The 20,534-nt window shown below is 63.0% G+C and overlaps 1 protein-coding gene across 17 annotated transcripts in view; it reads left to right on the top strand.

Moving 5' to 3' along the window:
- Positions 1–20,534, top strand: part of NRXN2 (neurexin 2) — a 102,846-nt gene that overhangs the window by 49,698 nt on the left and 32,614 nt on the right. For 8 of the 17 annotated variants that reach the window (XM_036221135.1, XM_016157962.2, XM_036221137.1 and 5 more), the window contains 7 exons: positions 77–280; positions 6,087–6,113; positions 7,196–7,315; positions 7,687–8,068; positions 8,670–8,860; positions 10,473–10,646; positions 11,002–11,121. In XM_036221135.1, the coding sequence (XP_036077028.1) occupies positions 77–280; positions 6,087–6,113; positions 7,196–7,315; positions 7,687–8,068; positions 8,670–8,860; positions 10,473–10,646; positions 11,002–11,121 (1,218 nt within the window). Of the gene's footprint in view, positions 1–76; positions 281–6,086; positions 6,114–7,186; positions 7,316–7,686; positions 8,069–8,669; positions 8,861–10,472; positions 10,647–11,001; positions 11,122–16,806; positions 17,057–20,534 lie in introns of those variants that run through there. The other 9 variants (XM_016157873.2, XM_036221140.1, XM_016157982.2 and 6 more) reach the window with 3 other exon arrangements.

The following is a 20,534-nucleotide window of genomic DNA, read 5'->3' as shown; positions in this document are numbered from 1 at the left end:
GATTCTCTCGGTCTTCTCTCCCTCCGCTGGCCTTGGCCTGTCCCCCGCTCCCTCCTTCCCCCTACTCCTGGGGCAGAGGCCACGGTCCTGAGCTACGATGGGTCCATGTACATGAAGATCATGCTGCCGAATGCCATGCACACGGAGGCGGAGGACGTGTCTCTGCGCTTCATGTCCCAGCGGGCCTACGGGCTCATGATGGCCACTACCTCCAGGGAGTCAGCCGACACCCTTCGCCTCGAGCTGGACGGAGGCCAGATGAAGCTCACTGTCAACCTCGGTAACCACCCCACCCCGTGTTCCTGGCCCTTTCCCTGGCCTCGCCTCCGACTCGCACCCCCCTTTGTCTGGAGAAGCAGGTGGCGGCGCCACTGAGACTGTGGAGGTGGGGAGGGTCGGAGCCCCCGCGAGCTCGATCCGGGGCGCAGGCGCACAGAGCAGGGTGCTGCTCCGCGCTAGAGCGGCGGTGGGGGTGGGGATCCCCGAGTGCGGCCATACCACCTTCCCGTGTGTGTCTGGGTTATGACAGCTGCCCTGCCAGGATGCTCACGTGGGTCTTGGCGGCGTCTGTCCGGCGCACACACACGTAACGACGCAGCTCGCTCTGGGCTGTCGGCTCATGAGTGGCTCCTTCGTGGTACGTTCGTCCGGGGAGACCCGCGGACGCCCATCGGCGCCTGCGCGAGTCCGAGCTCAGCGCAGCCGCAGGTGCAGAGGCGAGGGCGCGCCCCGCGCGGCGCGCGTCGCTGCTCTGTGCGTCCGAGGGCTGTGTCCGTGTCGCTGTCTGTGTACGCCGGTGCACGTGTGACACTGGGTGCATCGCGACGTGTCACCTTCCTTTTGCTTTCGCTTTTGAGTCCCGTAGATGCCCCTTGAAGACACCAGATCATCAGAGAAATGCCGCTCTCCCTGTTTTATAGATTTTTAAATTCACGGACCGATTTATCCAACGCCACAGAGTTAGCGATGGGGGCGTGGGTGGGAGTGGGGGGGGGCGGGGAGCGGAGATCCTGGACTCAAACTCAGGTCATTTGCCTAAAGTACAGTGCTTTCCTCGTTGTGGCTAACAGAGCAGGGTTTGGGGGCATCAGGGGCCTTGCGTCTGCCCCGCCCAGAGCAGGCTAGGGCCCCGCTTCACCCGGCAGCCCCCAGGGCGTCTCGTCTGTGGGGCCCTGTTGGGGCAAAAGGAAAACAGCACAGCCCCTCATTGAGCTAGTCTTTATGGGTCACCTCGTAAGAGCCAGATGTGTTCCACACCTGGGTCTACAGTAGCAAGTGGGGGGAAGTCCCCAGAGTCGCGGACCTTTCAGCCAGAGAAACGCTAGAAGTTAAAGGTCCCAAGCTGTCGGGGCGGGGGTCTCATCTGCCGGCTTCAGACTAGCCTCTCTGAGCGCGAAGACGTGCAGTTCCCGGGGGCCTGCTGTGTAGGAAGATCCAGGCCACCAGGGTCGTGGTGCCCTGGGCCTGGGGGAGAAGTAGGCTCTTCTGAGTGGATTAGAATCTTTGACCTGTGACAACACAGAGCTTTGAGTTTTAGATATTTATCTGGAGTCTCATGCTAACACTGGTCCCCAGGGCATTTGTGGGACAGACTGCAGCCTTTTGGGGGCCCCTTACCTTGTTAATAAAGTTGTACGGTGTCTTTTCCTTTCCCCTTTCGGCCACCTGGCCTCTGTACTCCTAGGACAAGGGTTTGCTGAGTGAAGCGGGGCCAGGGGCAGAGTGGTGTGCAGGCAGCCAGGGCCTCAGAGTCATTTTGGGGTTCCCCGTAGCCCAGCTTCTAACCGTGATCACAGCCCACGGAGTAGGTGCGGGCGGCAGTGCCGCAGGGGAAAGCAGGATGGGAAACACGCCTTGGCCGGTGCTTGTGGGTCTGTACAGCACCCCCTGGCACCCCCGAAACGGTCACAGGGCGGAAGGCACAGCCCGGGATGCCCTGAATGGCCCTGTGCTTCTCAGACGGCCCAGGCCTGCGTACCCAGCATGAGATCGCCCGGGGATGCACATACTTCTCTGTGGGGGCTGGGTGCAGCAGGAAGCCCTGGGGTGGTGCTCCTCCCTCACTGGGACCACCTTAGGTTCCCCCTCAGAGAAGCCCGGGCCCCTTCCCATCAGACAGGAGGCAGGCTCCTTGGTCCGAAGAACATGCTCTTTTAGGCCCTTGGGACCTTCCACCCTTAGGAGCTATTCTCTTCTTCCCATGGGCATGTTTTTCACATAAGGGCTCAGAGGTTGGAGGACAGGGTGGCTCCCAGGCTGACAGCCAGTAGGACAGTCCTCCCACCTGCCTCTCACCCCCGGCTGTGCCTGGCCCCGTGCGCAGAGATGCCACCTCTAACGTGGCTCAGGACGAACCGTGACCAAATGCTTGGTGCAGACGCATGCGTCCGCAAATACCGGGAGACGCGTGGCTGTGGTGTGACCCACCCCCGCCACCCAGCCTCAGCCTCGGGGCGCGACGGGAAGAGCACTAGGCCTGGTCTCCTTGTCTGCGGGGTAAGTCATTTCCCCTCTCTGAGCCTCTGTCTTCTCCGTAAAACGGGGATAAGAATCCTTGCTCTCTCTGCCTTCTATGATGGTTTTGAGGCTCAAACGGAATAATGAGCAGACAGATGCGGGACATGTGCATAGAAACTCACTTGCCTTCCTGAAAGAAAATCGCACTGGGGTAGGGTCGGCAGCTCAGAGCCAGGCCTGGGGGCGGGCTTCCTCCCCATCCTGCTTGCTGCACAGCCAGGTAACGCCAGAGGCCCCAGTCCTGGGCTGGACTCGCGGCTGGGGGACGGAGAGAAAGCCGGCGGGGCCTGGCGTCTGGCCTCTGGTCTCGTCCCATGGGAAGGAAAGCCAGGCTTTCTCAGGCAGGAAGCTCAGCCGTGCAGCTTATTGGGTGCTCAGTGGGACCATGCAGACTTGGTGCTGGGTCCCGAAGAGGGGGCTCTCTACCCGCAGGGTGGCTGGGAGGAGGCCCTGAGCGCCTGACTCGGGAGGTGGGTATTCGCAGGGCTAGAGAGCGCCCAAGCCGCCCTGAGGCTGCTGCCTCCTTGCAGGTAGAGGATGCCGGGTTTTGCCTGCCACTCTGTCCCCTGGCCTCCAGCACACCTGTAGACATGGAGCAGGTTCCCAGAACCCTGCTGTCTGCAGCCCCTTAGCAGAGCGGTTACTGTCTGTCCCCAGAGGACCGTAGAAGCCCCTGGATACCTCACCCTATTCTGGTGTGATCTGTGGTGTTCCTGGGTGCCTTCTTCCCCCCGCCCCCCGGTATGGCCCCTGGGGCTGGTGCCCGGCCTGGCCGGCCCCGCCTCACCCTCCCTGGAGCTGCGCTCCACCAGGGGTGCCCATGCAGTCTCAGCTGTCAGCAAGACGACGTGAAAGGCACACTGTAACGAAGGAACCTTAGAGCCGGAGGGGCCCTTAGACATCACCTCCCTCAGCCTGCCCCTGATGTGAATTGCCTGTGCCTGCCCCCAGCGACGGGAGGCTCTCTACCCGTGCTCGGACACCGTCTGTGTCAGGAACTCCCCACCTCCGAGATGGCCATTCCAGTCGATGGTCTTCCTGGCTGGCAGCCTCCCCTTCGGGAATTCCCAGTCATGGCCCTAGCTCTGCCCTCGCGAGCCTCACAGAGCACTCTCGCCGGCCTCGCAAGCCGGGCTGAACACGCGTGATATCACGTCCCCGAGCCCTTACCTGTTCCCCTGGGCCACGTGCTGGTCCCTGAGCTCCCTCTGTTGGGCTCCAGAGGAGACAGCTCTGAATGATGGCTGCACCAGGAGTGCCCGCTGCCTCTCTGCGATGGCCCTTTTAAGGTGACACTCCGGCCAGTGGGCTCCCGAGGCTCCTTGCAGAGAAGCCTTGCCCCCTCTTTCCTGTCTCCAACCTGTGCGGCTGGGGTGGGGCTGGTGGGGACCCACATGGGGCTCGGGAAGCCCGGGTTCCTTTCCTGAGTTCCTGTCCACGTGGATGGCTTCCCATCACGCATTCCTACCCTCGCCCTGGTCTCTGTGCATAACCTGGGCCTTGGTGGGTCTGCGTAGACGAGTCGCTTCCGTCCTTTCCCTGAACCCAAGGTGCAGGTGACTAGTTAATAGGTTACCAGCTGACGCCCCCCATGCTGTGCTCTGGGCGGGCGTGTGCCATGTGCCGGGGTGGGGGGGCGCTGTTTCTCCCACTCACTCGCAGCTCCTGGCTTTCCTCTGGGGTGGAGCCGCTCCTCGTGGGGTTCCATGGGGGTTTGTGCTCCTCAAACCCCACTGGAGTGGCGGCTTCGGAGGGTGCGGCCGCTGCAGAAGGTGGGCCTTCTCTGCACAGAGGGATCCCCATTCCTGGTCTCCCCTGCTGGGAGGGAAAAGCCCAGGGCTCCCCCTGGCCCCATTCCCCAGAGGGGAATCAGCCCGCTCACTTTTTTTCTTTTTTGGACCCTTCATTGGTGAAGATTCTGCTGGCCCCGAGAGCCCCCGTGACCTGACGCCAGGCCTGGCACCCTCCCACCCTCACCCCAGCATTCCTCCCCTCCCCCCTGGTCCAGCTACTTTCTTCCGCTCCCCCTTTTCTTCCTCTTCTCCCTCTGCTCCCACTCTTACCTCCTTCCTCTTCCTGGGACTTCCGACTTCCCGGTTGGCCTCCCTCTGCCTCCTCCACCCTCCCTGGTGCCAGGTCGTGGCCCAGGGTCCCGGCTGCTTCCCCCGCTCTTCTGTTGTGGTTGACAACGCGTGCTGAGCTCAGCTGTACCGCCCGAGAGGGCCGTGCCGCTCAGAGCCACAGGGGAATCTGTTTACCTCCGCTGCAGGAACCTTCAGGGGCCCTGGGGGCGCCAGGCGCCCCCACCCCCTTTACATCCTGGGCCCTGAGGTTCTGGCCAGAGCCTGTTCTGGGAGGAGCTACAGGATGCCAGGATTTTGCTGTTAAGTGAGGACTGGAAACCACCCCCTCTCCGAAGGGCAAGGGCCAGCCCAGCGAACACCTGTTTCTTGCTCCCAGCTCAGGATCCTCCTGTTCGAGCCCCTCAGCTCGCAGGGAGGGAAGCTGAGGCTCAGAGAGGAGATTTGCCCCATCACATGATGAGATGAGGACCCAGCTTTTCTGCCTCCTGGCGCAGGACTTCCCGCAGCCCCTGGTTGCCAGGTCATGAGCCGTACAGACACGCAGGGCTCTGAGCCCCAACTTCACAGGCCTCCGGTGCTCTGTTCCCTGTAAGGCTGGCTGATGGGCATGTTGTGGGTAACGTGAACCAGCAGAGGGACAGCCAGGGGCTCTGGGGCCCCCGGCTGCAGCTGTGTGTAGACACTGTGCTCTCTGACCACGTGGGGCCCTTAGAGCAACATAGGGGCAGGAGACTTTGCTTACGGCTCCTGCTTGTCCCTGACTTGCTGTGTCCTCAGAAGTCATACTTCTGAGGCCTCAGTGTCCCCATCTGTGAGGTCTTGGCCCCTTCCCTAGGAAAACAGGTTAATACTAGTTCCTCTTCAGGTGAGGGAGCACCGGGTCCCCAGGGACAGCCTGGCATCCTCCAAGTTAGGAAGGGTAGGAGGAAGGTTCCTGTAGGGGTGGCACCAGCCCCCTGGGACTTTGGGAGGCAAATGGCTATGGGAAGGGGGCCCTGGGACAGACTCCCCACTTAGCTCAGAGCCCAGAGGGCATGGGAAGTGACGTGTCACACCCTGGGCTCTGAGCAGGGAGCTGTCCCAGAGCAAGGGATGCAGGGACTCTGGCCTTCCCCACCTGTCTCCCTCCTGGACATGAGGAGGTGTTGGGTCAGCCGAGCCCTCGGCCCCCCATGGCCTCCTGTACGCTGAGGTTCGCGAGGTGCCCAACTTGCTCCGACAGGAGAAGCAAGCCCTCTTCCGATCACCTGACTGCCCTGCCTCCCAGCCCTGGGGAGGGTAGGAGCCCTCGTGGGGGCAGGAGGGACAGGGGTCCAACCGAGGAAGGGGAGAGGGCACCTGGGCACGCGTGGTCCCCGGAAAGTGGCCCCAGGGGGACCCCCCCCCCGCAGACACCCCTCGCCGTGAAGGATGTAAAAAAAAAAAAAAAACTTCTTCTGCCTTTTTGTCTCCCCTCCCCCTCTGCCCGCCCCATGGCCCCCCCAGACTGCCTGCGCGTCGGCTGCGCACCTAGTAAGTGGCTTCCCTCTTCTTCTGCAGAGCCCCGAGGGGCTTGGGACGCTGGACACTGGGGTCTGGGGAGGGCTGGTGGGGGGAGGAGAAGCTTTCGTCTCTGGTTTGTGTGCGGGTTGTGCAGTGGGCGTGGGGCGGGGAGCCAGAGTCAGGCGGATGGAGTAGCTGGTTGCGGATTATGGAGGGCAGGATGGGCCAAAGGAAGCCAAACCAGGGAGAGCTGAGGGAGGGTCTGGGAAAAGGAAGGTCGGAAAACCTCGTCATCTCGAGTCCTCAAGAGGGTGGGGCAAAGGCTTGGTGGCGCCCGCTGCAGGACGCACCACCCTTCACGGGTAGGAAAGGAAGTAGCTGGAGAGGGGCTGGGATATTTCGCTGCATCTCCAGAGGCGGCCACAAGAGGGCGAGAGTGGCACGTGGGAAGGAAGAGGAGGCCTTGAGGCCAGTGGAGGCGAGGGGTGGTCAGAGCCCCAAAATTCAGCCCTCTGCAGCTCCTGTGTTGGGTGGGGGCTGAGTTTCTGCCAAACGAGGGTGCTTTCAGAGGTGACAGTGAGGCTCTCAGCAGGGGTGAGAGGGAGAGTGAGGGCGGGCATCTCTGAGCATCCCAGTGTGAGAGCACAGGAAACTGTGTGTGCAGGGCAGCTCTGTGTGTGTCCGGTATCTGTGAGCTTACACGTGGTGAACCCCGTCCCCTGCTGGTGTGAGCACTGGGGGACCCAGGGGCGACCTGGGGGTGCTGAAAATTCAGCACCGTTCTAAAGATAACTATATTTTACTTTAGACTTTGGGAACGGATAATTCTGGTCTTGAATAAATGCTCATAATGCCTGAGAAACATTCCCTTCTCTGGCCAGGCCGGAATTGCTGTGCGTGGTTGCATGCTGGGTGTGTGGAGTTAACCTGTGTGCGGGAAGGTCACACTGGGTCCCCGTGCGGATGGGGAGCCGTGTGTCCGCGTGGAGGTTTCACTGCCAGTGGTGAAGCTGCGGGTCCACGGCGGGGCTCTGTGTTTTGGGGAGTGGGCGGGGGGCACTGAGGCTCTGCGCCCGGGCCGCCCCGTGCTCACTCCCCCCTTGGTGCTGCAGGTAAAGGCCCTGAGACGCTCTTTGCGGGGCACAAGCTCAATGACAACGAGTGGCACACGGTGAGGGTGGTGAGGCGTGGCAAGAGCCTGCAGCTGTCCGTGGACAACGTGACCGTGGAGGGTAAGTGGTCTGGGGCCAGGCAGGTGGGTGACCGCTGCCTAGGGCAGCATTCCATCAAGCCGCCACTGCCATGTCTCCCTCAGGGGTGGCGTGCTGTGGGGGCCTGGACCCCAGGGGCCATTTCAACTCCCTGCAGGCAGCATGCCCCTGGAAGCCTGTCATCCGAGGAGTAATGAGTCCCACCACTCCTCCGGGGCCCATGAGTTGTGCTCGCTGCCAGCAGCTACCAGAGGGCGTTTGCTGATGTCTGTCCCATGTGGCCCCCGTGCGGAGGGGAGGCTCCTGGGGACCCAAGGCCCGGCCCCAGCAATGATTCTGCAGCTCGCGCCCCACAGCCACCCCACCCCCACGCTGTCTCCTGTCCCGAGTAGGACAGATGGCAGGAGCCCACACGCGGCTGGAGTTCCACAACATCGAGACGGGCATCATGACAGAGCGACGTTTCATCTCCGTGGTGCCCTCCAACTTCATCGGGCACCTGAGCGGGCTGGTGTTCAACGGCCAGCCCTACATGGACCAGTGCAAGGATGGCGACATCACCTACTGCGAGCTCAACGCTCGCTTCGGCCTGCGCGCCATCGTGGCCGACCCCGTCACCTTCAAGAGTCGGAGCAGCTACCTGGCGCTTGCCACCCTGCAAGCCTACGCCTCCATGCACCTCTTCTTCCAGTTCAAGACCACGGCCCCTGATGGGCTTCTCCTGTTCAACTCAGGCAATGGCAATGACTTCATTGTCATCGAACTGGTCAAAGGGTGAGGTTGTGGGCACTGCGCTTCTGTCAGGGAAGGGGTCCCCTCTCCCCGCTGGCCAAGATACGGGTCCCCAGCCACTGGCCGAGACGTCTCCTTTCCCCAAGCCACAGGGCAAGATTCAGGTCCCCAGCCACCAGCCAAGGTAGCGAAGTAGCACCCCCTCTTTCTACGCTGGTGACTCCTCAGTGATTCCCCAGGGACTTTCCAGTTGTACCTGTCCTCTGGTCATGGTCCTGGCCCGAGCCCTCTAGCCCCCTCTGTGGGCAGAAGACGGGGTTGCGTCCCTGTGCCCTCTTGCCTGAGAGGACCCCATCCTGGAACAGCTCTGTCCCTGACACCAGGGGATCCTGCTGCCCCCAGAAACATCTCGTTCCATCGGCTCCTCCTCAGGGCCTGTCACAGGGGCCTGTGGCTCTCCCTTCCCACGTTCTCCCCATGACCAGAGTCCTTGTGCCGTTGGTTGGAGTCCCTCCACTAGGGGTCTCCCTGTGTACCCCTTCCTCCGGTGGCGCCGAAGGTCCCCGCCAGCCATAGCTCCTCCCTCCCCTTCTTCCCAGTGCGGCCCCCACCGTGACCCAGTCTTCTCCCTGCTGTGGGGCAGGTACATCCACTACGTGTTCGACCTGGGGAATGGCCCGTCCTTGATGAAGGGGAACTCAGACAAACCGGTCAATGACAACCAGTGGCACAACGTGGTGGTGTCCCGGGACCCGGGCAACGTGCACACGCTCAAGATCGACTCCCGCACCGTCACTCAGCACTCCAACGGCGCCCGAAACCTCGACCTCAAAGGTGGAGCCTGGGGCCCCTGGAGAAGACCCGGCCCTAGCCCAGCTAGCCCCCGGCCCCGCCCCCGGCCCCGCCCCGGGCGCCTTCCGGCGCGGGCGCTCCCCCGTCCGCCCCTGCCCGCAGTGTCCACCTCTCCACTGCGTCCCGCCGGCCGTTTCCTGCCGCAGATCCGCTCAGCTCTCAGTGCTGAAGGTCTGGTCACGGGATGGGTCTGTCTCGTGGGGAGCTTGACGGCTTTCTCTTAGAGCTAGGAGTAGGCAGCCCAGGCCTTTCAGAGACCTCCTGGTCCCCCGAGGTAGAGAAGCCTACCTGGGCTGAGGGGCAGGAAAGAGAAGAGGGAGCTTAGCATCCTGGCAGATGCCTCTTCTTGATGTGAGGAGGAGGGAGTAGCAGTTGCTGGGCCCTGCCTGCCGCCCTGGTCAGGTACCTTGGGCGTTGGCTGTGCCAGCTCTGGGGACTTTTGGCCCAGGCTTCCGTGGTGGGCTCAGTATTTCACCAGGGTCCCGCATTCCCCAGGGTCTCTCTGCCTGCCCCGAGAAGGGGCGGTCGAGAGAGCAGGGAAGAGGAGGAGGAGCCCAGGCCCCGGGGTGTTGGAGCAGGAGCGAGCGCGAGGCCCGCCGCTTCTCCAGAGCTCACTGGGGCAGCGCTGGCCACGGCCTGCACATGCCCGAAGCCGCCCTCGGCTCCCCAGGGACTGCCGGGTGTCAGTGTGACTCAGGCTGTCTGAGCTTAAGGAGGATCCTCAGAGGCCATTGAACTCATTCCCCTCCTGGGGAGGGCGGGAACAGAAGCTTCCTGAAGCTACATGACTTGCCCGAGGTCACAAAGCGAGCAGGCGGCAGAGCTGGAACTGGAAGCTGGGCCAGGTCCTGGGCCGGATCAGCGGCACGGCACGGCCAGCTCTCCCTGCTCCCAGGAGAGGGCGACGTGTCACGTAGCCCACAGTGGCAGCAAAGTCCCGGGTGATCTGGGTCTGTCTTGTGTTGCCCTGAGCCCAAGGCCAGGACACCAGGGTTGGTCTGTGTCTTGCTGAAGCTCTGCCGTGGGCTGGTCGAGGCTTCAAGGAGTCAGGCCAGGCAGCGATGTGGGGATCGGGTGTCCCCGAGGAGAACTCAGTGTCCCCCAGAGTTGCCAGGCCAAGCCTTGGTGGTTGTTGGGGCGAGGGGTGAAGGAACTGGTCTTAGAACTGCCCCCAGTAGAGAACTCAGAGCGGGGAGAGGCTGCGAGAGGCAGAAGGAGCTCTGGGAGCGGGAGACTTCTGAAGGGGGGGCTGGGGAGTGGAGGGAATCGGGCTGAGCATCTCTGAAAGGCCCTGATTGCAGGCCGGAACTGGAGTCAGATGTGTGGGAGAGTGGAGCAGCTTCCTCCAGCTGCTCCCCCAGGCCCCCCACCCCCTGCATCTGGGCTTCTCTGGGAGGGGAGCAGACAGATGGCAAAGTGGAGAAGGAAGAAAGAGGCGGGGGGCAGGGATGTGCAAGGCGCTGGATCTCAGTAAGGAAACTGGAGTCTGAGACGGGACACTGCGTGGCCGGGAGGGTCTGACAGCTAGATAAGAAGTCCTGGGAGGGGCGCGGGGACCAGGAAGCCTGGGTTCATGACCCCGCTCCCTTTGCAGGGGAGTTGTACATTGGCGGTCTGAGCAAGAACATGTTCAGCAACCTGCCCAAGCTGGTGGCCTCCCGAGATGGCTTCCAGGGCTGCCTGGCCTCGGTGGACCTCAACGGGCGCCTCCCGGACCTCATCGCCGACGCCCTGCACCGCATCGGGCAGGTGGAGAGGGGCTGTGACGGTGAGTTCAGGGTGGAGGGGAGGAGTTCCGTGTGACGGCAGGCTGCAGGAGGGCCAGCTGCAGAGGCAAAGCGGCCCTCTTCTCAGGCCTTGCGCGAGCCTGCCCCCCAGCTCCGGGGCGGGGCACAGGAGGCGAAGGGTGCCTTGCTCTCTCCGTTGCCTCCCACCCTGGCCCCTTATCATCATCCTTCAAGGCCAAGCCCAGCAGTCCTTGAGCCCACCCCCCGCCCCGCCCCACCTTCCGGCCTGGCAGAACCGAGGGCAGGGCCTCTCGGCCTGGCCCCAACGCTCCCCTGCCTCCTGGGAGGGAAGGGGCTGGGCTGAACTGGGGCCGTTCCTTCCTCCTGCCCTTCCAGGCCCCAGTACCACCTGCACCGAAGAGTCTTGTGCCAACCAGGGCGTCTGCTTGCAGCAGTGGGATGGCTTCACCTGTGACTGCACCATGACTTCCTACGGAGGCCCTGTCTGCAATGACCGTGAGTGCCTGGGGGGTCAGGGGTCCTGGCCCACTCCCAGCCTTGCAGACTGCTGTGGAGGAGGGAGGGTCGCCGAGAGACTCGATGCTTGCTTCCTTCTCGTTCCTTCTTGTCACGAGAGCCCAAGGGGAGCTGCTGGCTACTGAACCTCCTCGGGGTTCTTTCTTCTCAGGCCTGTGCAGCACTGTTGCCGCCTGAATCCCGGGGGCGACCTCTTGGTAGATGGCCTCGCCCCTTCACTGACTTGGTGGGACACTGCTCCCGTCACCCGTAACCAAAGGTGTCGGCCTCGGTTGTCCTCTCCGTGCGGTTTTGGCCGTGGTCTCGTGCATTGTGCTTGCAGTGCACACATACTCACTACCGCACAGGGTGGGAGGTGGCCCGGTGGCCCTGCACCCCCTTTCCTCTGGCGCCCTCAGAATTGTGCAGTGGAAGCCTGTTATCGCCTGCCCAGAGAGGCCGGTGCCCCAGAGGCCAGGCTCAGGAGATTCCCAGGAGGCCAGGCCGCTGGACAGCTGGCTTTCCTGGACCTGGCTGTGCGGTCTCCTTTTTTTCACCCCTGCAAGACTCCCAGCTGCAGGTTGTCCCTTGAAGCCACAAGGACACTCCCTAGCGTCCTCACCTGCTTCGCCTCCGCCCTGGTGGCCCATCTGCCTGCCACCTTGCCCGTTGTTTGCGCCCCGCCCCCACCGCCCCAGGGCGGCTTCAGCAGCAGTCTCCAGTCCCCAGAGGTTGGCGGCCGGCAGCTGGTTGGAGCTTGGCAGAGGGAGGGAAGCTGGGCCGGAAGGAGGGCAGGGGCAACTTTCTGTTTGAGGGGGTTTTTAGAGTTCCCCTCGGATGATCCAGCTGGGGACAGTGGCTGGGAGAGTGTGGCCCTCTCGGGCATCACTTACATGGGCGTCCCTGGGTAGCCCTGCTGAGAGATCAGGGGTGTGACCACTCAGCTGCCTGGGGAAACATGCACACACACACGTACACACGCACGCATGGACACACACACAAACGTATACATGCACATGCATGCACACACACATGCAAGTGCGCACACGCACACACATGCATACACACATACATGCAAGCACACACACACTCACACGCATGCAAGTGCGCACACGCACACACATGCATACACACATACATGCAAGCACACACACACTCACACGCATGCAAGTGCGCACATGCACACACTCTCGCGCACACATGCATGCACACACGCACGCGCACGAGGGAGAACAGGTCTTCTCCATTTTACAAACGTGGAAACGGGCCTGGAGGGGTTGGCGGGTTTCTGGGGAAAGCGAGTAGTAGATCGGGGCTGGGAACTGGTCAGTATCTTTGCCTCCGTGCCACACGGCGGGGCCCTAATCGCCAGGGGGGGCCCTGAGATCCAGACGGGATACGCCTGCTGGTTCCAGAACGGACTGGTCTGGCATGGGCTCCTGGGCAGGTCGCGGTGTTTCCTTCGTCGCCGGAAAAGAGTCCGGCCCAGCTCCCTCTGGCTTTCCCGGTGCTCCCAGGCAGGGCCTTCCCTGGGGTACCTCCACACCCCCAGCCTGCGCCCCGGGATTTTCCTCATCTGACCTGCCACTCTTGGTATCTTCCCAAACCCCCAGACAATGGTCACCTCAGGGGGACCCCAGCCCTGGCTGCTGGGAATAAAGCCGAGGCTGGGCTGGGTCTCTTGCTCTCCAGCTGACTCAGTGGTACCCCGATCTGCAGACGGTGGGACCTTCGCTGCTCACTAGGAACAATCTCCATTGACGGTCTAGTGTTCTGCAGTTTGCAAAACCCTCTGAATTTGCTCCTCAGAGAAGACAGTGGGACAGAAACCAGCGAGGAAGCAGGCCGCGGTGAGGCGGCTCCGCTCTAGGTCGGGGTGCTGGCGGCGACATGCAGCGGGCAGCGAGGCGCTCCTGACCCTCTGGGGCTCGCGGCAGCTCATTTGGTCTTGGGGCGCGGGCGGGGCCCATGGTGGTGCCGGAGGCGGACCGCGCTTGCTGCGGGCACAGAGGATCAGGATCATGAGGCGCTGCTGCCCATCGTCACTGCTGTACTCCCACATGGCGGAACCTTCTGGAAGGGGGCATAGACATGAATGGGAGGTGTAGGGAGCCACGCCATCTTTCAGCAGAGATGGGAGGACAAGTTCCCGGCAGGTGGGAGGCAGGGAGAGTTGGGGCAAGGGGGGGGGGAGGGGGGCAGGGCACGCCTGGGGAAGTGTGACCACACAGGAGCCCTGGTCTGCGGTCTGGTGGCAGAGCCGTGGAGATAAAGACAAGGTGGGTGCAACCTGGGAGCCTCCGCCCTGGGGTGCCTCTGGGATCTGCCCCCGAAGGGCAGGGCGGGACGCTGGGGGTCAGGGGCGTCGCCACAGCGCCCTCTTCTCTTGGGGTTGCGTCCCCTCACCATCCCCCATGCTTGGCACTGTTTCCTGTTCCTGCCGTCCCTCTGTGGCCAGTCTTCTCGGGGACCTGCCAAGGCGTGCGATCAAGCGGGAAAGTGAGGAAACTGGCCGAGACCTGTTCGGTTGGTCCCGCCCCCGAGCGCGAAGGTCTGGGGGCATCACTGCGCCCCCGAAAGGCTTTTCGCCTGAGGAGAAGGAGGGGGCTGGGTATGGCCAGGGCAGAGGCAGCCGGACCCTGTCCTCGGAGGGTTGGGTTGGGGTGTAGAGCTGTCTGCGGTGGGGGGAGACTGAGATGAAGAGAGGTCCGACCTGTAGAACAGCCTGTCCCCCTTGTGGCCTCAGTTTCTCCATCTGTGACAAGGGGACTGCATCTGAGGTGGGGGCGGAGGGATCTCTGTTTTCCTTTAAGGTTCCAGAGTCTGCTCTGGAAAGGTAGGAGAGAGATCAAAGGGAAAGAACCCATCTCTTCAAGGAGGGAGAGGAAAGAAGAGAGAATGAAAAAGAACATGAAATGAGAGGAAGGAAGCTAAAAGGAGGGACACTTCCTGCCGTGCGCCTGAAGCCCCGGGGCCCAGGTTCGGGGCCAGGGTGCTCCCCTTGGGTCTGGTTGCTGCTCTGTCTTTCAGAGCCTGTCTCAGGCCTCCCCCAGGCAGTCGATTCTTCACCATCTCTCCATCTCTGCACCCCGCACCCCGTTTCTCATCTCTCCACTTGCCCTGCTCATCTCCACAGCCTCTATTGATCCCTCGCATGCCTCGGTCTCTCCCTTCTTTTTTACCCTCTGTCTCCCCCCTCGCTCCCCAGCATCACCCCCTCCGACTCTCCACTTCCCACTCACTGATATTGATTGGCCTCTAGGCGGTTTCTCTTCCTCTCCTCTAGCTACCAGCTCCTCCCTCCCTCCCTCTGGGACCATAAATTTTCTGCCTGCTCAGAGCTGTGTCAGTCTATATTTCAGAGCCAGGGGCATAAGTGCGGGATGAGAGGGCAGAAGGACAAGGCTTTGGAGGCCCCAGCCCTGTTCCCTAGCCCGCCTACAGGCTATCCTCCCTCCCGGGGCCAGGCGCCACCTCAGAGCCCCCTCTTGGGTGCCTCTGAGGACCCCATTCTCCACTTCTGAAGGGCCGGAAGCCAAAAGGGGCCCTGGCATCCAGCAAAGGCAGGGAGGTGGCCACAGCTGTGGAGGAACTGTCCTGGGTCCTGACTGAGCCCAGGAGCTGGGCGCAGTCCGTGTGGGCGGCTCCTGGTGATAGCTTTTGCTCCAGCATGGAATTCAGGATCAATAAGCAGGAGCCCGCACACACTCCCTCTGCTTGCTCGCTTCACCTCCCCTTCCCTGTGCCCCTTCTCCGCCACCCCTCCTCACGCTACTACACTATTTCTTTGACTCCTTTCAGGTCCCCTCTCTACCTCCCTCCTTCCTCCTTCTCTACCCCCCTCCCCCACTCACATTCCAGCAGAGAGAGCACTGTCTGGCCAGGCCAAGGTTGATATGGCCGCGGAGGTGGCACCCAGATAAAGAGAAGGGAGCCCCCTTGCACTTACCTCGTGGGCTATGACGAGTGCTTCCCAGAGACCCCCAAAAGTCTGGGGGGGCCCTAGAATAAGTAGCTTCTTCAGCTAGATGTAAGTGACCCAGGAGGGGTTTTGCCCCAAGTGGGACACTCAGTGGACAGGTGTCCTGGCAACTTCCTGTGGAGGGAGAGGTTGAGGCTGGGGGAGGTGTAAGGGGCAGAGGAGAGGAAAGATTGGAGGAGTCCGGGAGGGGCGTGCAGGTGGTAAGGGAGTATCCTTTTGGGGAGGTGATGAGGGAACTGTGTGTGTGTGTGTGTGTGTGTGTGTGTGTGTGAGAGAAAGAGAGAGAGAGAGAGAGAGATGTGTCTTATTCTTGAGCACCTTTGGGACTCTGAGTGTATCATATACATATGGGTGACCCTGTTTTTGGAGGATGAGCTGGGGGCAGGTGTTTGTGTATTTGGCCACCCCTTGCCTGTGTCCAAACACGTATGTGTGTGCGTGTATGCCCCTGTGAGCATGTGTACACGCTCGGCTGAGTGTGAGTTCATGTGCCAGCCTCTATGAGCACATGTATGCATGCATGTGGCTGAGCCTGGGTGTATATGCGCGCGCACACTGCTGCCTGTATGGGCACGTGGGTGTCTCCATCCCCAAGCCCGTCCACATCCTAGTGTGCACGTGTGTTCCGAGGCGTGCGTGCAGGGGTGGCGGTAGCCACATCTCTGCGCGCTGGACCAGTGAGCACTATTGGGGTTCGTCCAGGTGCTGGGGGAGGGGAGGAGGAGGAAGAGATCGGCCTCTCTTGCTAGCCTCAGTCCTGTTCAATTATTCAGCAGGGCCCCTTCTCCGGAGGGGGCGGGAGGAGAGCGCGCGCCCGGGCGCGGGGGAGGGGCGGGGCGCGCGCCGAGGAGAGGCGAGCGCGGGGCGGGCTAGCCAGGTGCCGCGCGCGGAGCTGCCCAGCGCCGCCCGCAGACCGGGAGCCGCTCGGGTCCCTGCGCCCTGCCCCCTCCTCCTCCAGCGCTCCCACCCCTCCCCTCTCCACTCCCCTCCTTTCCTCCCTCCTCGTCTCCCTCCTCCCTCTCCCTTCCAGCCTCTCTGCCTCTGCAGCAACACTCCGCTGCCTCCATCTCTCCGCCGGAATCTCGCAGGCTCGCGCCTTTCCTCTGCTCGGCCCCGCTCCCCTCCTCTCCTCTCCCCTCCTCTCCCCTCCCTTCATTCCCCCCTCACCCGGATTTGCTTCCCTTCCCCCTTCTCCCGTCCCCCTCCCCCCGGCCGCTCCCTCCTTTCCGCGGGCCTCCGTCGGGCGGCAGCGGCGGCAGCCGCGCGGCCGGCCCCAGCCTCCGTCGGGCTCCCGCTTCTCCTCGCCAGCCCTTCGCCGGCTCGGTTTTTCCGCAGGATTTCCCCCGCTCTGCCTCCCTGCTTGGCCCCCGCGCCTCCCCTCCCTCTCCACCCGGCACCATGCCCCCTCCCTCGGGCGCTCCCCCGGGTTTCTGACGGCCCTCTGCGCCGCTCCGACCCCTAGCTCCTCGCGATGGACCCAGGCGTCCTGGACCTTGGCGTGGCCGCTCCGCGGACCCTGGATTCCCCGGCGGGGTCCAGTTGATTTCCTTGGCTCCGGACCGAGGCTTGGGCGCTCGTTTTCCTTCTCTTCACCCCTACCCCCCTCCCGGGGCTCGGAGCCGGAGGGGGGCTTCGCGGGGCTGCGCAGCCCCGCGTCCCCGCCCCCGGCCATGGGGCTGTGAGGCGGCCGCCCCCGGGCCGAAATGCCCCCCGGGGGGAGCGGGCCGGGGGGGTGCCCGCGCCGCCCCCCCGCCCTGGCCGGGCCCTTGCCGCCGCCGCCACCTCTGCTGCCGCTCCTGATCCTGCTGCTGCTGCTGCTGCTGGGGGCGTCCGAGGGGGCCCGGGTCTCCTCCAGCCTCAGCACCACCCACCACGTCCACCACTTCCACAGCAAGCACGGCACCGTGCCCATCGCCATCAACCGCATGCCCTTCCTCACCCGCGGCGGGCACGGTAAGTGGCGCTGGCGATGCCGGCCGGCCGGCCGGGCCCCCCAGGCCTCGGGCGCGCGCGGGCCTGGCTCCCGGGGGCCGCACCCCAGCCGGTGCGCGCTGCAGGCCAGCCCATCCGCTTTGCGGCCCGCGCCCCCTCACCTCCCATCTTCGGCTCCCATCGTCTCGGCCCCACCCTCGTCTCTCCATCGCGGCCCCCGCCCTGCATCCCTTTATCACCTCCTCCCTGCCTTCCGCACGCTCGTTCCTGGCCTCACCTTCACCCGCTCATCCTGATCTCCGCGTTGCTCTCGCCGTGGTGGTTCAGGTCCCGCCATCTCGCCTGGTCTCTGTCCTTCATCCTCTCCAGCTCTCCCATCCCCGCTCTGCTCGCCCTCTTCATCTCTGCCCCCCATGCCCGCATCTGGCTCACCTCCGCCTCCACCTGGGCCTCACCTCCCCGTTCCTCATCTCGTCTCTGTGCCCCATGATCTTCCCGTCTGCCTGTCCCGTCCGTCGCCTCCGCCTCCGACATGTCCCATGTCTTCCTCGTCCGCCTCTTCCTGTCTGTCTCTCTTTCACCTCCGTCCCTCCGACGGACGCCCTCGCCCTCTCCTCCTCTTCCCCGGGGCTGCCTTGCCACCTGCTCGCCAGCCATCCACTCGGCCCTGTCCCATCCTTGTCCCGGCCTCTCCCCTTCCTCTCCGGCGTCTCCTTCCCACGCCTCTCCATCCGGGCCGCTCCACCTCTGCCCTCCAGCACTTCTCACCTCTGGTTCCTGGGAAGGGGCGACCCTCGTTCCAGTCTCCCCTTCCCCGCCCTGCGAGACCTGTCACCTCCCCATGCGAGTCCTCTGTCACCGGCCACTGTCATCACCTCATCTCGGGGCCTCTGACCTCCCCTCCCCGAACCCCCTTCACCTTCCCTCTCGCGCGCATCGCCTTCGGCTTCTGACCTCTGTCGCTTCTCGCTTCTGCCCGCCATGGCCCCCGTCTCAGGCCCCCATCTCTCCGGCGGCTCCCCTGCGTGCCGTCTTTCCCCAGCGCTTCCCATTCTGTACCTACCGCCCTCTCCCGCTGTCCCCCATGCTCCCCACGGCACCCCATGCTTCCGATCCCTGCGTTCCCCTTCACGTTTTTCCATTTCCGTGTCAGACTCCATCGCGTCCCCCTTCGGTCCTTCGCAGCCCACCCAGGGCTCCCGTCGCCTCGCATCCCATCCCACCCCGAGACCCCCGCCACCTCCCATTTCAGTCCGTCCATCACTTCGCCCCTCTGCACCTCGCCATCACGTCCCACGGGGTGTCCCCGTCACCTCCGTCGCTATACCTTTCTCCCCTCCCACATGGCCCCTCGCAGCTCTCCGCCGCCTCCCACTTGTCTACTCTGTCGCCTTTAGCCTTTGGCCTTTAGCCTTTGGCCCCCATCGCAGGCCCTCGTCACCTCCCACTTCCGTACGTCCATCAGTCCCCACGCCCGTCCTCTCCTCAGCTCCTCTGCGTGTCCCCTCGCCTGCCGGCCTGGACCTCTGACATCCCCATGCCCCCCGTCACCTTTCATCTCGACCCCCGCATCTGCCGCCGCTGCGGCCTCGCCCGTGCCCGCCCCGAGCCCTGGTTGCCCCCCACTTCTGTACTTCCCTCACTTCCCGTGTCCGTCTGTCCATCGCTTCTCGTTCGTCCCCTCCATCTTTGTTTCGCCCTCGTCTTCCGGGCCCGTACCCTCATCATCTCCGCTCTAGGCCCCTCGTGGCCTCCGATCTCCACGCTGCTCTCCGCTTCCCCGTTCCTGCTCTTCATCCGTCCGTCCCGGCTTCCTTATCTCGGTTCTCCCACACCACTTCCCATCTTTCCACCCCTGTCCTATTCTTTGCTTTCGTCCTACTTTATCTTTGTCTAGTGTTCCATGACTCGACTCTCTCTTCATCCGGTTTCCAGGAGCGGCCCTCTCCAGCCCCCGGCCTCATCGCTTCCTTCTCTCTTCCCAGCATAGCCTTGTCTTGGCCAATCTCTGTCCCAGCCGGGGTCTCCTCCATGCGGCTCTCCCCCGTCTCTTTCTCTTCTTGCGCTTGCCCGCCTCGTACCTTGCTCTTGGCCTCAACTTCGTTCCTCCCCACAAGCTCTCTGGGCCTCTGTGCCTTCTTCCCTCCTCTTCACTGTCCCCTCTGGCTCTCTTGAGGCCCAGTGTTGCTCCCACAGGGGCCCAATAGGACACAGTCTTCCTGGGCAATGAGGAGAGGCACAAAGGGGCGAGATAGGAAAGGGGAGCCAGGGACATTGGGGGAGAGCGTCATCGTAGGGTGAAGAGGAGAGTTGGTGACAGAGGAAGGGAAAGGAGAGAGGCGCTGGCCCCGGAAGATGAGCAGATTGGAAGGAGGGGCCTGGGCGCTGGAGTGCCAGTGGAAGGCTCGGTGGAGGAGCCATAGTTGGGTCATTAAGAGCTGGGCGAGAGGGAAAGAAAATGGAGGACAGAGCACTGGGAGGGGGTACTTATGGAATGTGCGTGTTGGGATTGCCTCGGAGATGGCCACCCCCTTGCTGGGCAGAGGAGAGAAAAACTGCCCCAAGAGGGCCAACGGCTGCCCAGTGCCACGTAGAAGCAGAGGTGGAGCTGGAGGGTACTCAGGACAGTGAGGGTGGGAGACTGAGTGGAGGCAGGTGAGAAGAAGGAAAAGGGTCAGAGGACAGAGAAGAGCAGGGAGAAAGCCGCCTGTCGTGGCCGAACCCTACCTCCGCTCACCTTAGCCACCGGGGGAGGGGAAAGGACAGGCTTCTTTTGAGATCCTGTGCTTGGCTAGGGGATGAGGCCAGCGTGGGAGACCTTTCTAAGTCAGGGGAGACCTTTCCTCTGCCCCAGCATCTCCCCAGCATCCTCCAGTGTGAGGAAGCCTGTCTTTCTGCACCTGCTTCTCTACTTCTCGTTTCTTGGGGGTCTCACTGCATTTTTCCTTGCCTTCCTTCTTTCCTTCTCTTCACTCTTCCTCCCATTTACCCTTCCATCCCCCATCATGTCCTGTTACATAATATCCCTACCAACTCACCAGACACCCATGACACTTGATGTTGGGCACAGGCAGATCAGTACACCTGGGCCCGAGAAATGGCCTGAGATGGTGGTGACACTCTCCTGGTCCATGACCTCGATTTTGGTTTGAGGGTTCTCAAGGAGCTTTTCAGCCCTTGACCTTCATTTCTGGTACCCTCCAAAGCCAGGAATGGAAGGGTCCATCCCAGCTCGGTTCTGGGTCGGTAGCTCAGGATTCATCCCTCCAGGTTATAAAGGGGGCTGGCATTTATTTCGATTCTGGATGTGGGTGTACTAACTTGGATTTCTGACTGAATGGTTGACGGCCAAGAATGGGCTTATGAATCGAGGGGATACTCTTCTGGGATTCTAGATCAGGAGGGAGCTGAGCCCAGGCATCGGATCTGTGGAGACCCTCCCCAGTTGCGAGGGTCTGTGTACCGGAGCCGGGGTGGGCTGCGGGCGCCCAGGAGCACA

The sequence above is a fragment of the Rousettus aegyptiacus genome, unplaced genomic scaffold (genome assembly GCF_014176215.1).
Source record: "Rousettus aegyptiacus isolate mRouAeg1 unplaced genomic scaffold, mRouAeg1.p scaffold_m13_p_5, whole genome shotgun sequence".
Classification (NCBI taxonomy): Eukaryota; Metazoa; Chordata; class Mammalia; order Chiroptera; family Pteropodidae; genus Rousettus; species Rousettus aegyptiacus.
This window is presented reverse-complemented; position numbering and strand designations above follow the sequence as displayed.